General features: G+C 38.6%; 1 protein-coding gene across 1 annotated transcript in view; it reads left to right on the forward strand.

Annotated features, from left to right (window-relative positions):
* Positions 1-14,341, forward strand: part of Taldo (transaldolase) — a 50,742-nt gene that overhangs the window by 31,068 nt on the left and 5,333 nt on the right. Inside the window, exon 6 of the mRNA XM_067143016.2 lies at positions 6,928-7,038. Within this exon, the coding sequence (XP_066999117.1) occupies positions 6,928-7,038 (111 nt within the window). The remainder of the gene's footprint in view (positions 1-6,927; positions 7,039-14,341) is intronic.

Raw genomic sequence — 14,341 nt, forward strand, 5'->3', positions numbered from 1 at the left:
GCTTAATGAGGCCCTGACCGATATGCCTAATAGAGAGAGTATTGATGAAATCTGGAAGAATCTTAAAGACGCACTATCAAAAACTGCAAATGAAGTTTTAGGAAGGGAAGAGAAAGTCTGGCACAACGATTGGTTTGATGAAGAGTGTGCACAAGCAACAACCTTAAAAAATGAAGCATACAAGAGAATGCAACAGAGGAACCACACCCAAAAAGCAGTGGAAGAGTATAGAACTTCCAGAAGAGAAGAAAAGAGATTACACAAGAAGAAAAATAGACAGTACGAGAGGAAAGAATTAGAAGAAATGGAACGGTTGAAAGGGATGAATGATGTGAGAGCTTTCTATTAGAAGTTAAATAAAAGTTGTAAGGATTTCCAGCCTAGAACAAGAGTGTGTAAAGATAAAGATGGTATAATACTGGGCAGTGAGGAAGCAATACTAGAAAGATGGACCCAATATTTTGACGAACTGTTGAATGAAAGTCTAGGTGATAACCAAGTAACCTTACCTCCTATAAATACAAGAAAACCAGACATTACCGATACCTACTGTTGAGGAAGTTGAGCTTGGCATTAAGAAGTTAAAAGAATAACAAAGCCCCGGGAATGGATTTAATACAATCAGAGCTTGTAAAAAATGCTGGAAAAGAATTTGTTAAACACTTTCACAGACTAGTGGCCAAGATATGGGTAGCTGAAACAATCCCTGATGAATGGAACGTAGGTATCATCTGCCCAATACATAAGAAAGATGATATCATGATGTGTTCTAACTATAGAGGTATCTGCTTATTATCCATTGCTTATAAAATATTTTCCAATATTCTCTTTAGCAAATTGGTGCCTTGCGTGGAAAATGCGGTTGGTGACTATCAATGCGGATTCCGCCAAGGAAGATCTGCTATTGATCAGATCTTCACAATTCGCCAGATACTTGAAAAATGTAAAGAATTTGGAATTGATACACACCATCTCTTCATTGATTTCAGATCAGCCTATGACAGCATTGATGGAGGAGCAATGGAGGAGGAGTTTGGGATCCCTAAGAAATTTATCACCCTTGTGAAAGCTACCATGGAAAATACTCGGAATCAAATTAAGATCCAGAATATGTTTTCAAGTGCTGTAACAACCAAGAACGGAGTTCGGCAAGGAGATTCATTATCATGCCTTTTGTTCAATATAGCTCTGGAGAAAGTTGTTAGAGATGCAAGTATCAACACAAGGAGAACCATCTTATATAAATCAGTTCAAATTTTGGCATATGCAGATGAAATTAATTTAATCGCAAGAACACCAAGAGCATTGAAAGAAGCTTTCATAAGCCTTGAAAAAGCAGCAAGAAAGATGAATTTACAGATTAATGAAGGGAAAACTAAGTATATGCCCGTAACCAAGAAAGACTACCTGAGTGGGTCTACATTCATAGAAATTGACTCATATAAGTTTGATGTTGTGCATAGCTTTACCTACCTTGGATCAGAAGTTAATTCCAAGAACAATGTTAGTTCTGAAATCCAAAAACGTATACTGTCTGCCAACAAGTGCTATCATGGCCTTAGAAAACATCTGAAGTCTAAGTTGCTGTTTAGGAAAACTAAAGTCCTGATGTATAATGTTTTAGTAAAGCCTGTATTAACATATGGTGCTGAGACCTGGACACTCTCAAAATCTGATGAAAGACAGCTCGGTATATTTGAAAGAAGGATTTTGAGGCAAATGTTTGGGCCAGTGGAAGAAAATGGTGTCTGGAGAAGAAGATATAATCATGAATTGTATAATTTATATAACTAACCAAACATTGTTAACTGTATAAAGATCAGAAGGTTGGAGTGGGCAGGACATGTGTTGCGTGCTAATGGCAGAATGATAAAGAAGATATTTAATGCAGTACCAGAAGGAACCAGGAAAGTTGGCAGACCAAAGTTAAGGTGGGAATAAGGGGTGAGAGAGGATGTAAAGATAATTGGAGGAGCTCTGCACTTAACAGGAAAGAATGGGGAAAACTTCTTCAGAAGGCCAAGGCCCACAAAGGGCTGTCATGCCAGTGATGATGATGATGATGATGATGATGATGATGATGATGACAAACCACCACAGAAACATGTATTAGTCAATACATTGATCACATAGGGTTGGCATTGTAAGGGTATCTGGCTATAAAACTGGGCTGAATCCATACAAAGTGCCTACACCAAGTAATTGGGAGAGGTAGCCAGAAGAAGAGAAAGACAAGGTGAGAGGTCTATTAGGATGACTTGTAGAACATTATTGCCCAGCAGGAATTTCCTTCTGACTCTTGCCTCTTGAATCTCATCAGTATAACTTTCACAAGGTCGCATGCATCTCATCCAACATGATTCGTAGATTTTAGTGTAATTAATATTGTACAATTGTTTGCTTCTAATAGGAAGGAATAATAATTAAATTGGAGCCTTGGGCTCTTAACTTGGGAGTGAAGAGTAGCAAACATAGGATCTGAAGCAGAGTCTGAGATTGTCTGCGCTAGGCTCTTCATTTCCATCCTGTCTGTCCAATAACCTGTTATTCTCTGACTACCAATGGTACTAGGTTTGCATAGCCCTGGGGGACTTTAGTTTCCATGCTTCTTTTGGCCCTTCCCTTCCTTTGCAATACTTTTAATCTTCATAGGGTCCACTGTACCTTCGACTGAAAAGACAAGAAGTGCTCCATGGGTATTTATTTTTTTGTCAAAGACAGGGTTAAAAGAATTCATATTTAACTGTGTATTGCTCAGTGCTTTGAATAACAACATGATCTTGTAATTTTTGTCACTCCACTCTGTAGTTATTACTACACAAGAACCTCATTTATCTGGATTAAGTGGGACCGACACTGATTCGGATTATTGAAAATCCAGATAATCTGAAAAACTAAGAAACAAATACAGTAAATGTTATATAATCTATTAACATAAGTTGTGCCTTTTTCCAATTGTACAAAAAAAATATAAGACCACTTTTCTTACATTTACGACTCTGTTTTATGCACTAAAATAATGTGAGTTTTTTCTGTTTTACATTTGTATAGCGTTTGCGTGCAGCACGATCACGAAGACGTTTTACTAACAAATGTTCTACCAGTGTGGCTTCAGTCAAGGTTTCTATATAGGCCATCAGTTTGTCCAGCTGCATTGTTGCCTCTCCGTGAGTCATTGTTTCTTCTGATGGCGCGCCGGTTTCATTTTCAAATTCACCATCATTGAATTAATAGTTCGTTACATTCAGAAGAACATGGGTTCGAATCCCACCTCGGCCATCCTGGGAATGGTTTTCCACGGTTTCCCATTCTCAATTCCAGGCGAACGCCATGACTGTACCTTTGATAGACCATGGCCAAATTACTTCCAATTCCTGTCCTTAACTATCCTTGGTGGAAAAGACATTCAAGAAGAGTCATCGCCGTAAAAGAAATACTGTACAAATAAAATAAAATTTTTATTATTTTTGATCCAGATAAGCCGGAGATCTGGATTAATGAGGGCCGGATAAACGAGGTTCTTGTATATAGTGCAGAAGTTCAGGCATTTATTTTGTGATGCCATTTGCAGAGTAATGATTATATGAATGATTAGGTGCGAGCAAGGATAAATGCAATTTGGTGAATACATTGGAGAGCTGTCACTGATGTGCTCTGAGACCACATTGTGCAAAATGCAGGAAAGACATTTCAAGATGTACTGCTCAGGATGTAGTCACAGGTACTAGGTCGAAACTAGTCCGTAATCATTTATGTAATTTAAACTCTTTACATTTTGTATTGAAAAGGTGGACCCAAATAATACATTAATTTACTCTATTGTAGTGCGGGTGGTATTCGAGATTATACGGTAATTTGAAAATAAAAATTTAATATAAATACTTTCTTTGTGTTATAATAGGTTTTCATAAGTACCAGGTTAGTTTTAATTAGCAAATAAAACTCCTGTATTTGAAATTTGTGTTGTTCATTCCATACCCTTAACAAAGCATCAAAACTATACTCTATACGGCATCATGGCATATTTCTTTTCTCGTAAAAATTGGTGTGACACCATTAGGGGTCATGACTTTGGTATGATGAAATGAAGTTCACTCAGTACATTGTATAAATACCATATTGACGCAAAAAATCCCGCTGAATAAACCCCGCACCCTAATTTTAGGAAGGATAATTTTGATTAAAAAATGGAGTCTAAATTTCCTTCCAGCGTAAGAGTAACTTAGGCATAAACAAACATTTCCTATCACTCGAGTTCCATGTGGTCTTTATGCAAATATGAACGTGACGGATGAAACTACTTTGCCTGAACATATTTGAGATTATAAAAGTGCATTATCACTGCTATAAAATATATTTTCCATGAAAATTGATAAATAGGCCTTCTTAAGTGACGGGTATTTCATTAATCTGAACTTGCAATAAGCTCGATTTGCTGTAGATCGGAAGATTCTTTTTATTTTGCATCACTAGAATCCTCTCCTAAATTACTTACAAATTTGTCACACTCCACGTCTAAAACACTTCTCACACGTGATTCTTTTTACTCTAAAAGTAACACGACCGGTGATGGATAATTCTTTTTGTGCTATGGAAACACTTGAAACAGACACACCTACGAACTTGTTTGTTAGTATTGCAATATAGTAAAACCTCATTAAGTCAAAGTCGTAGAGACTCAAAAATTTGACTTCGAATTACGTGATTTTGAATTAACCGCCAACTAGACTAAATCCATACAAAATGCGGATCCCAGGTAACCAAGAAAAGGCCAGGAAGGAGACTGCAAGTGTGATAGAGTTGAAGGCATCCCCTATTGCTTGTTCCAGTTCAGCGTTGGTTCATTAGAGACACTCGACAACCTTTCTTTCGAGAATACCTGGCAATGAGTTATCCATTGTTGTAAGATAAGGGCTGTATGGAGGCCATAAGAGTTGTGCTGAAGATGTCTGGGGACCATACACAATCCAGTGTCCAGGAAATTTCTTGTTCATTGTGTCATGAATGCAAAGAGCAAAGTTTGCTAAAGCTTTGCCTTGCTTTATCCACAACTTTTCCATTAGTCCTGTGATTTCAGTTGTGGCATTAGCTAAGTTGTCAGCATTTGTGAGTATGGTGCAGCTTTCACAGGTCCAGCCAAAAGATATGGTCCAAACAAATGGTGTGATATTATACCTGTCCAGATCATAATATGCCATTGGTTGCTTTAAATTTCTGAAATGAAGTGAGGATTTTCCTTAACCAAAAAAGAAACATTTTTCCTTCACATGCTGCAGTGTATGACACACTCATGTCTGAACATAGCCCTTATCCATGATATGTTTGTTGTGAATGCTGCCAGAAGAGACAGATGTGCTTCAAGAAGCCTGTTCATGTCTGTGTCAGGTGGCCATGTATGAGGGTCAGATGATACAACTTAACAGTTAAATCTTTCTTCATGTGATCAATGGAGTCGGTCATGGAAGGTGAAGCTCAGTGGACTGTTTGAGAATGGACTTCACTAGAGAACACTTAAATGATGGTGCAACAGCACCACATCTCCAAGCATGTTTTTTCTTCCACTTCTCAATCAGTCACACTTCCAATCATAAATGCCCTTCTTCCCCAGGAAAGCAGTGTTCTTTCCATCAGTGGAGCCTTAGTGTTCTTGCACATTGTTAATTGTCTGTCCTGTGTGAGGACGTTTGTGTATCCACACACTCTCAACCAACCTCTCCTCAACAGAAAACGAACTTGTGTCTGCCGTTTCAACTCAAACAATGATGAGGGTGAAGCTCCAGATTCACCTGTGTGCATGCAAGGTTAACTACACACAAGTCATTTGTTTCCAATAGATTTCTGTTACTTACATGATTTATTTCAAAGATATCATGATGGTACAAAAAAGTATCAGAGTATGATAAGGGTATACGGACTCCTTGGACGTAATGTATGTCAAGGATCAGTGCTTTCACCCCCACTCTTTCTTGATATGGATACAATCGCGCATGACTTAGACAGCAAGCTTCCACGGACAACATTCTACTTGCAAATACTAGCAGATTGGATAAAATTGTGCAAGAACCATCTCGGCCAATATGACCTTTGTTAAACGCCATAAAGACTGAGAACATGGAGACTAATCTAAGTGATTAAATTCTTCAAAGTCAGTGTTAAGACCTTTTAAAATTTACCTCCATCAGATATCTGGGATCCCATTTGCAGAGTAATGGTAATATGAATGATTAGGTGCGAGCAAGGATAAATGCAATTTGGTGGATACAGTGGAGAGCAGTCACTGATGTGCTCTTGAGACCACAATGTGCAAAATGCAGGAAAGACATTTCCAGTATATGGGCACATCAAGATGTACTGCTCAGGATGTAGTCACAGGTACAACATATAATTTTGAAGTATGGCAACAATGGTTTTATATGACCAAGCCAAGTGTAAAATGTTTCTGGCTGATGTATTTGACAGTTTAGAATAACATTCTGCAATCTGTGAATCAGACCCTGCTCCTGTGGGACTACATTTGAATGCACAAACATTTTGGCATCAGCTATTTGCACAACAATCAAATAGCGATCAATCTATATTTTCACCTCTTTAATTTGAAAAACAAACCTATCAACAATCCCGAAACACTTTGTCACAAAGACCAAGTTTCAAGCCAAATAAAAAAAATATGAAAGGCCCATACAAGACATGATTGTCTTCAGCAGGAAACACTGCATGGTGACAGACCAGCTCGCATACAGATACTTATGACAGAGCTGCCGGAATGAACCAGTTTGCGTGTGGGTGCATGTGGAAGCCAATTTCATTATACTTTCCTTACATTATTATTATTATTATTATTATTATTATTATTATTATTATTATTATGTTTGATTCATGCTGCCTTTTCTACTTACTATAGTAATGTTCTGTAATTGTACATTGCAGGAGAGATCAGGGCTCTAGCAGGTTGTGACCTCCTGACCATCAGTCCCAAGTTACTTCAGGAGCTTGATGCTAGTATGGATGAAGTTCATCCAGCTCTTACAGAAAAATCTGGTAAGTCTTACAAGTTTTCACAGCAGTAAAGTTTCTTGCACATAAATTGTATGGCACATAAGAGGATAGAATTAAGAAATTCGTCATTATTACAGTAAAACCTCGTTAATTCAAAGTCGTTGGGACTAAAAAATCGGACTTCGAAATACGTGATTTCGAATTAACTGCCAATTTGCAATTCAGAAGTACCAATCCTTGCCACGTTACAAAATATTCTAAGGCCAGTTACTGCATGCAGTTAACCTTGATTCTCAGTTCATACCTTTCAAATGCCATGAAAAAAGAACTATTTCCAAAATGTATCCATGAAGGTGCATTTACGGTATTCAAATAATGCACTAGGATATCTCACTGGCAAACATAACCTCACGTAACGAAAGAAAGAAAGAAAAAAAAGCACGATTCAAAGATGAGGAGAAATCTATGCTGGCTCCCATGTGCAGGCGCTTTATTCATTGGATTGCTATACTGTATCCATTTTAGATGCCTTGTATTTATACAGAAAGTACTCTATGCCCTTAAAATCGAACTTTCCTATGACTGTATCCTTGTACGATTTCCTGCCATGGCACTTCTCTCGTACTTCAGAAATGTAAACACTTGCCACGTAACAAAGTATTCTAAGACCCATTAATACATATAATCACCTCGATTCACAGTTTAAACCTTTCAAATGCCATGGGAAAAACTATTTCTGAAAAGTATCCAGCAAGGTGCATTTACATTGTTCAAATAATGCACTTGGATAAATCACTGACAGGCATAACCTCACGCAATGAAAGCAAAAATCACACAATTCAAAGATGAGGATAAATTATGCTGGTTCCCCTGTGCAAATGCATTCTTTTTTTGATTTCTGTACTGTTAGCATTTTTAGATGCTTTGTACTGGCATGGAAAGTGCCCGATGCCCTTAAAGCGTTTTGGCTTATCGAACTTTCCTGCGACGAGGGGATAAAAGTTTCTCTCTTTCATGTGCATTGCAATACACTACAATGACCCCCATCCCCCATCCTTGTACGATTCCCCCAGCTGGCACTTTCTCCTTTAAAACCATAAGACCGTTTGGGCTCGCATTAAAATAAAGCAATGCAGTTTCATCGGCAATGACTACTGTTTGGTGCCTACGAATTTATTAGGCTATATGAGCCACGTTTTTCGTCAACTGTCGGCATCGCCAGTGTTCGTGGATTCTTTTTTTCAGCACACTGCCTGTTGCGTGATATTACGGCGTTCCTTAAAAGTTTGAATACAAAAGAATTCCGATTTCATTCAACTTGGCAATAATGAAGCGCAACGTAGACCCACCGAAGTGAGTGTAAGTGCGGAAAGCTACCCCTCCGCATTCCGGAACATGCGTTCTATTATGATACAGATAAATTTCAAGTTGAAATTACTCTGTAACATACCATTGTTTTTAAATGTAAAGGCAGTTTCAAATTAAAAGTCTGAATTTCGGTAATGGGGCAGACATTGTACTTCGAATTACGAATTATCCATATTTCGAATTAAACCATTTAAATAACATGCAAAACTGTATCTCATGTTTCCGGGAACGAGAGCTTCTTCGAATTAGGCAGGATTTTGAATTAACCGATTTCGAATTATCGAGGTTCTACAGTATACTTTGTGTGAAATACGGGCTTGTTAATTCAGGACGCTTTGTTTGAAGATGTCTTTTTCATTCATAATGCATCATTCATTCATTCTGAGTATTGTCCCAATGAGCCATTAGCTCTAGGGAGCGACTGCCCTTCACAGTATTGGCTGTACAATTAATTGTAAAAAAAGGTTTAATATTCATAATATATGTTGATCACAACAATATTGGCAGTACATTCAAAATAATAATAATCATCATCATAATCATTTCCTCTTATCCAGCTCCTGCTTTTCCCCTCTCAGCATCACCATAGTCTTGCTTTTCTCTGTACTGATTTTCAAGCCATACTTATCATATTTTTTTTTTTGTTCAGTACATCTAGTTGTTGTTGCACTTCTTTGCTTTCCTTTCCCAGGATCACAACATCATCTGCAAATAGCAGTATCTTCATCTCTCTTTCTCCATAGGCTTCTTTTGTTTCCTTTACAATGTCGTCACTGACCATAATAAACAAAAGAGGTGACAGCACACTCCCCTGTCGTAGTCCATCCTAAACCATTCTGTCTTTCCAACTGGGGTCAGTACTCTGCTAACACAATTGTTGTACATTGCTTGCACTATTTCTAACATTTCTCTTCCGAGTCTCTTTTTAACCGTGGTTTCCCAAATCTTCTCTCTGGGTACACTATCATATGCCTTTTCTATATCTATGAAAGTCATAACCAGGTCCCTTCCATATTCCCAGTTCTTTTCCATCAGCTGTCTCATGCTAAAGATTGCGTCCACTGTATATATTCCACTCCTAAAGCCATATTGTTCCTCTTGTAACTCTCCTTCAATCTTTCTTCTCATTCTTTCTAATATATTTTCCAGTATTTTAACTGTCTGCGATATAAGTGTGATTCCTCCAGACTTACCACAAACTTTCTTGTCCCCTTTCTTAAACACCGGTATTATTATCCCTTTTTTCCAGTCTTCTGGTACACATTTGTGTTTCCACATACACTTAGTAGTCGGTACAACCATTGCATACCAACAGGTCCAGCAGCCTTTATCATTTCCAAACTGATTTCATCCATCCCTGTTGCTTTTCCTATCTTCATCTTTTGTACCGCTAACTCCACCTTCAGCATTGTTATATCATCCTCTGTTGCCGAGTCCTCACACTGTATTGCTTCTATCTCCCCTGTACGATTGTTCACATTCAATAGCTTATCAAAATACTCCTTCCATCTTCTCTTTATCTCTTCTGAGTGTGTTAAGTTCCCCATCTTCCTTTTTCACTAGCTTTATAGTAACTTGTTCTGTCCTCTTACTTCATATAAGTCCATATAGCATCCTTTTACTGCCACTTACATTCGCTTCCATTTTTTTGTGTAAATTCTTCCCAACTCTTCTTCTTTTCTTCTCCTACCACCTTCTTACATCTCCATTTGCTGCTGAGATACTGCCTTTTGCTTTCTTCTGTTCGATCTCGGTTCCATTCTCGCCAGGCTGTCTTCTTTTCTTTCACTCTTGTAGATGTCCTGCCACAAGCACTCTCTGCTGCACTGACAAATGGTTTTTTTAAATTAGCTTACTCTTCTTCTACATTTTCCACTTCAGTAACTGGGATTTGTTGCTTAAATCTCCCCCGGAAAAGCCATCCATCTAATTTTTGATCTGATTTTTGATATGCTCTATTGGTGGAAAAGAATCTAATTCCCTTCATGGGAACTTAGAATTTCCATTTGGAATTGCTAGGCGGGCATTAATTCCATTGTGGAGTTTTATCTCCTGTATGCAGTTATCAGACTGTGCTTCATAAATAAGCTTCTGATAAGTTCACCTGCATACACCCCAGCGTCAGTGGGTAGGGTCTGACACATCCCACTCTGAAGAGTCTAGTGTCAGACCTAAGACGAAACGCTGGTTAATAGAGCAAATGCCGGAAAAGCCATCCATCTAATTTTTGATCTGATTTTTGTATTGGGTATTTCACCCAGCCTTACAGAATTCTAGGGTCCCCCTATCTGCCACCCAGGGATGTGCCCTCTAGGGGTTTACAGCCACCCCCCCACCCCCAGGTAATTGAAATAATTAACAATTTGACTAGAGGACCCGAGCTGCTCAGCAGCATTCGTTATAAATAGATAACTCGTCTTGATATGCCTGTCAGTCATATTGTTTTGCTTGCCCTTTTCAATGGTTTTATGAACATTTAATAAGAAGCGCGTTATGGTATACCACAGTTCTTAGTCAGAATTCATCCATTCTGGTGTTATCATGCCATCTATTTGGTAAAATCCTAACCATACATTAGCGTTTTTTAAAATCCTGCTGTTCTTGATGTAAAGCTTGGCATTGTCATAGAAGGCAATGGTGTTTTTAATCGTAGTTCTTCTATACAGAAGGGTTGTCTTGTGAACTCATGGATTAGTCTCGAAGTAGCATTTTTTTGCCAGGCAAAGGACTTTTTAAAAGATACATGGTCTTCATTCTTTCTAGTGTAGCTAGGTTATCCTTCAAATGGTGTCCCAGTTAATGTCTAAGGCGTATATCATGATGGGGTCTGTTTGTACGTAGACATTTTTCCTCTTAGCAGCCTGTAAGTTATTTGGAATGTTCTGCCATCTGTTGAATATATTTGGAAGCTGAGAAAGGTTAGAGCAGAAGTTCTCAGCTGGGCACCCATTGAGGCTAGCCCAGTGCTGCCGGGCTGGCATGACGTAAATGCGGGCAGCTTATGTAGCAAGCATACATCACAGTGAAGCGAGAGAGTGAACACACTTTGCAGGGAAGGGAGGGAGCATTGACGTTCAATTGTGATTATGATGCTCTCCACCACTACTCTGCAAAATTTTGGTTGAGGTGCACTATTTAAAATAAAGCGCTATAATCGCAAAACAAAATCCTTACCTTTTCAGGATATTCCGGATTGATTAATACTGTGCTTGATATACCGTATAATCTCGAATACCACCCGCCACCGAATAAGACCCGCACCCTTATTTTGAAAGAAATTTTTTTTAAATGTGAAGTCAAAATTATTCACATCTTCACTAACAAACATCAAATGATTAGAAAGTACAAATAAAAGTAAACAAACATTTCCAGAACGATATCAAATGAGTTCATTCATCATCATCATCATCAGTACCAACTTTGGAACTTTCATCACCATCACCTTCCCACAAAATGTCATCGCTGCTATCCATAGCATTAGAAATGCTACATTTCCTGAAGCTCTTCCATATGAGATCTCCAAGGATACGATTCCATGCCGTCAAAATCCACGAACACAGCAGCTGAACTTCCGGGTGCTGAATGCAACCACTTGACGTCAGTGTGTGATTATCAGCCGCCATCCATTCTGTATAGAGCTGTTTCAAGGCTGCTTTAAATGGATGGTTCACGCAGGCATCCAGGAGCTGTAGCATAGACGTCATCCCGCCCGGAATGACTGCTAGGTCGGTTTTCCCATTCTTGATATGTTTCTTCACAGCGTCTGTTGTGTGCCCGCGATAACTGTCGAGAACAAGCAAGCTCTCTTGTCCCAATAATGCACCAGGGCGACGTTGCCAGACACACAAGTGAACTGTCCATCCAGCCGGAGTTCTGAGATCTGACGATAACACCAATGGGTAGGTTTTTAGGAAGCATCTTTCGCTTGAGAACAATGTACAGCGGCAATTTGGTTCCGTCAGCGAGAATACACAACATTACCGTACACCGTTCTTTTACATTACCACCTGTTCTAATGGTAACACTTTTCGCACCCTTAACATTCACAATCCTGTCCACTAGCATTTCAGAGTAGACTGGCGTCTGGTCTGCATTGCCAATTTGGGAAAGCAAATGTGCATTTTCCTTCCGCAACCGAATTATGTGATGCTGGAACCAGGAAGACGCTGTGAAATTGAGGTGCGCCTTTGTACGCTCAACCCATTTCTTTTATAAAAATTACAAACCCATCCTCGGCTTGCCATAAACCCTTCCGACGCAAGTTCCTTTGCGATCTCTAATGCCTTTAGCTGGCACATTTCGGTTGACACACCATATCCCAATTCCCACCTTTCTGTCACATATTTATAAAGTTATTTTTCAGTTTCTGGAAACTGTACACTCCATCCACAAAAAGCTCTACGATCACCACAACATCTTAATTGCACATTTTTCTTCTTTCTCCAGTCACAAATACGCCTCCTCAATATCGTATTTCCTACCGGCGGCACGATTTCCAGTAATGTCGGCTTCCCGAACTACTTTCAGTTTCTCACTCGCAGTAAAAGATCGCAAACGCTTTGTGGAATTCATGTTGATACTTCAAGAACGTGCGTGAGACTGAGAGCGGAGATAGCATTGTTGTCAAACTGCACCTGCGGGTGATGCCCGATTTGCGCGCATTCAGAAAGATTAATTTCCCAAAATTTTAAATAAGACCCGCGCCCAATTTTGGAAGCGATATTTTCGAAAAAACAATTCGGGGGTATTCGAGATTATACGGTAAACAGTCAGTTTTATTTTCTTATATTTATTTATTCATTCAAACAAAACTGACACATTATATATATTGTTTTTGTTAAAATCTACAAAGGTGTACGGTTTAAGCGTACAAGCTACGATTTACAATTCATTGGATGAACGTAACAGTATTTCCATTTTTAAAAAAAGTAAAATTCCTGTTATTCATTAAGCAAAAACTATTATAATTACATAATTCAACAAGTTTACTGCTTGATTTTGCACAATGTTGTAGTGTTGTGTGACTTTCTCTGTTCACTGAATTTCTGAAAATAGTGTTTAAAATTTAACAGGCATCCGATAATCATAGCTATCCTCTAAATGGCGAGAGGGAATTCCATCACAAGTGAGGACATAGATATTTACTCATCATCATATTTACTACCGAAGATTAAAGTACAACAATGTAAATATATCTACCGGACAGATGTACAGTATGCCTTCAAATGAGTAACCTAACTGATGATATTCGTGGTAAGCATGATTGGATTGTTAGTGAGTGTATCATATAATTTAAACCCAAACAACCACAAGCCACAGCTAATCCACCTTAACTTCATATTGTATTAGAAATGTTTCTAAAGAACTTCTTAAAAATTAATAGTGAAAATTGTAATTCATTACGTACATTATAAAAATACTTGAGTTTATAGGCCTGACTCTTTCTTGTATCCAGTCAAAATACATAAACTGCAATGATGTAAATAACTTATTTCTTACAATATAAATTGAAAATGACGTGGGTTCGTGCCCTCTTTCTTTCATTATTTTCTACCTCCATTTCTAACTCGGGTATTGCCCAAGTGATCGAGAGTGATTGGGAGAACTTCACCCTAGCTTCACGGCATGTGACGTAGCCACAACGTCACTGTGGTTGAATAGCATTCGCTGCACTCGTCACCTGCCAGCCCACCCACTTACAGTGCTGGGTGCCTGCGGGACGGAATGCCCAGTGTGAGCACCCCTGGGTTAGAGAATCACAGTATTTAAGGGAATCACAATCAAAGGAGAGGAAATCAAAACCTTGAGATTTGCCGATGATATTGTTATTTTATCTGAGACTGCAGAAGATTCGAAGTTCTGAATGATATGGACAAAGTATTGGGTAAGGACTACAAGATGAAAATAAATAAGTCCAAAACGAAAGTAATGGAGTGCAGTCGAACGAAGGCAGATGATGCAGGAAATATTAGATTAG

This window comes from Anabrus simplex, chromosome 3, assembly GCF_040414725.1.
Source record: "Anabrus simplex isolate iqAnaSimp1 chromosome 3, ASM4041472v1, whole genome shotgun sequence".
Lineage (NCBI taxonomy): Eukaryota > Metazoa > Arthropoda > Insecta > Orthoptera > Tettigoniidae > Anabrus > Anabrus simplex.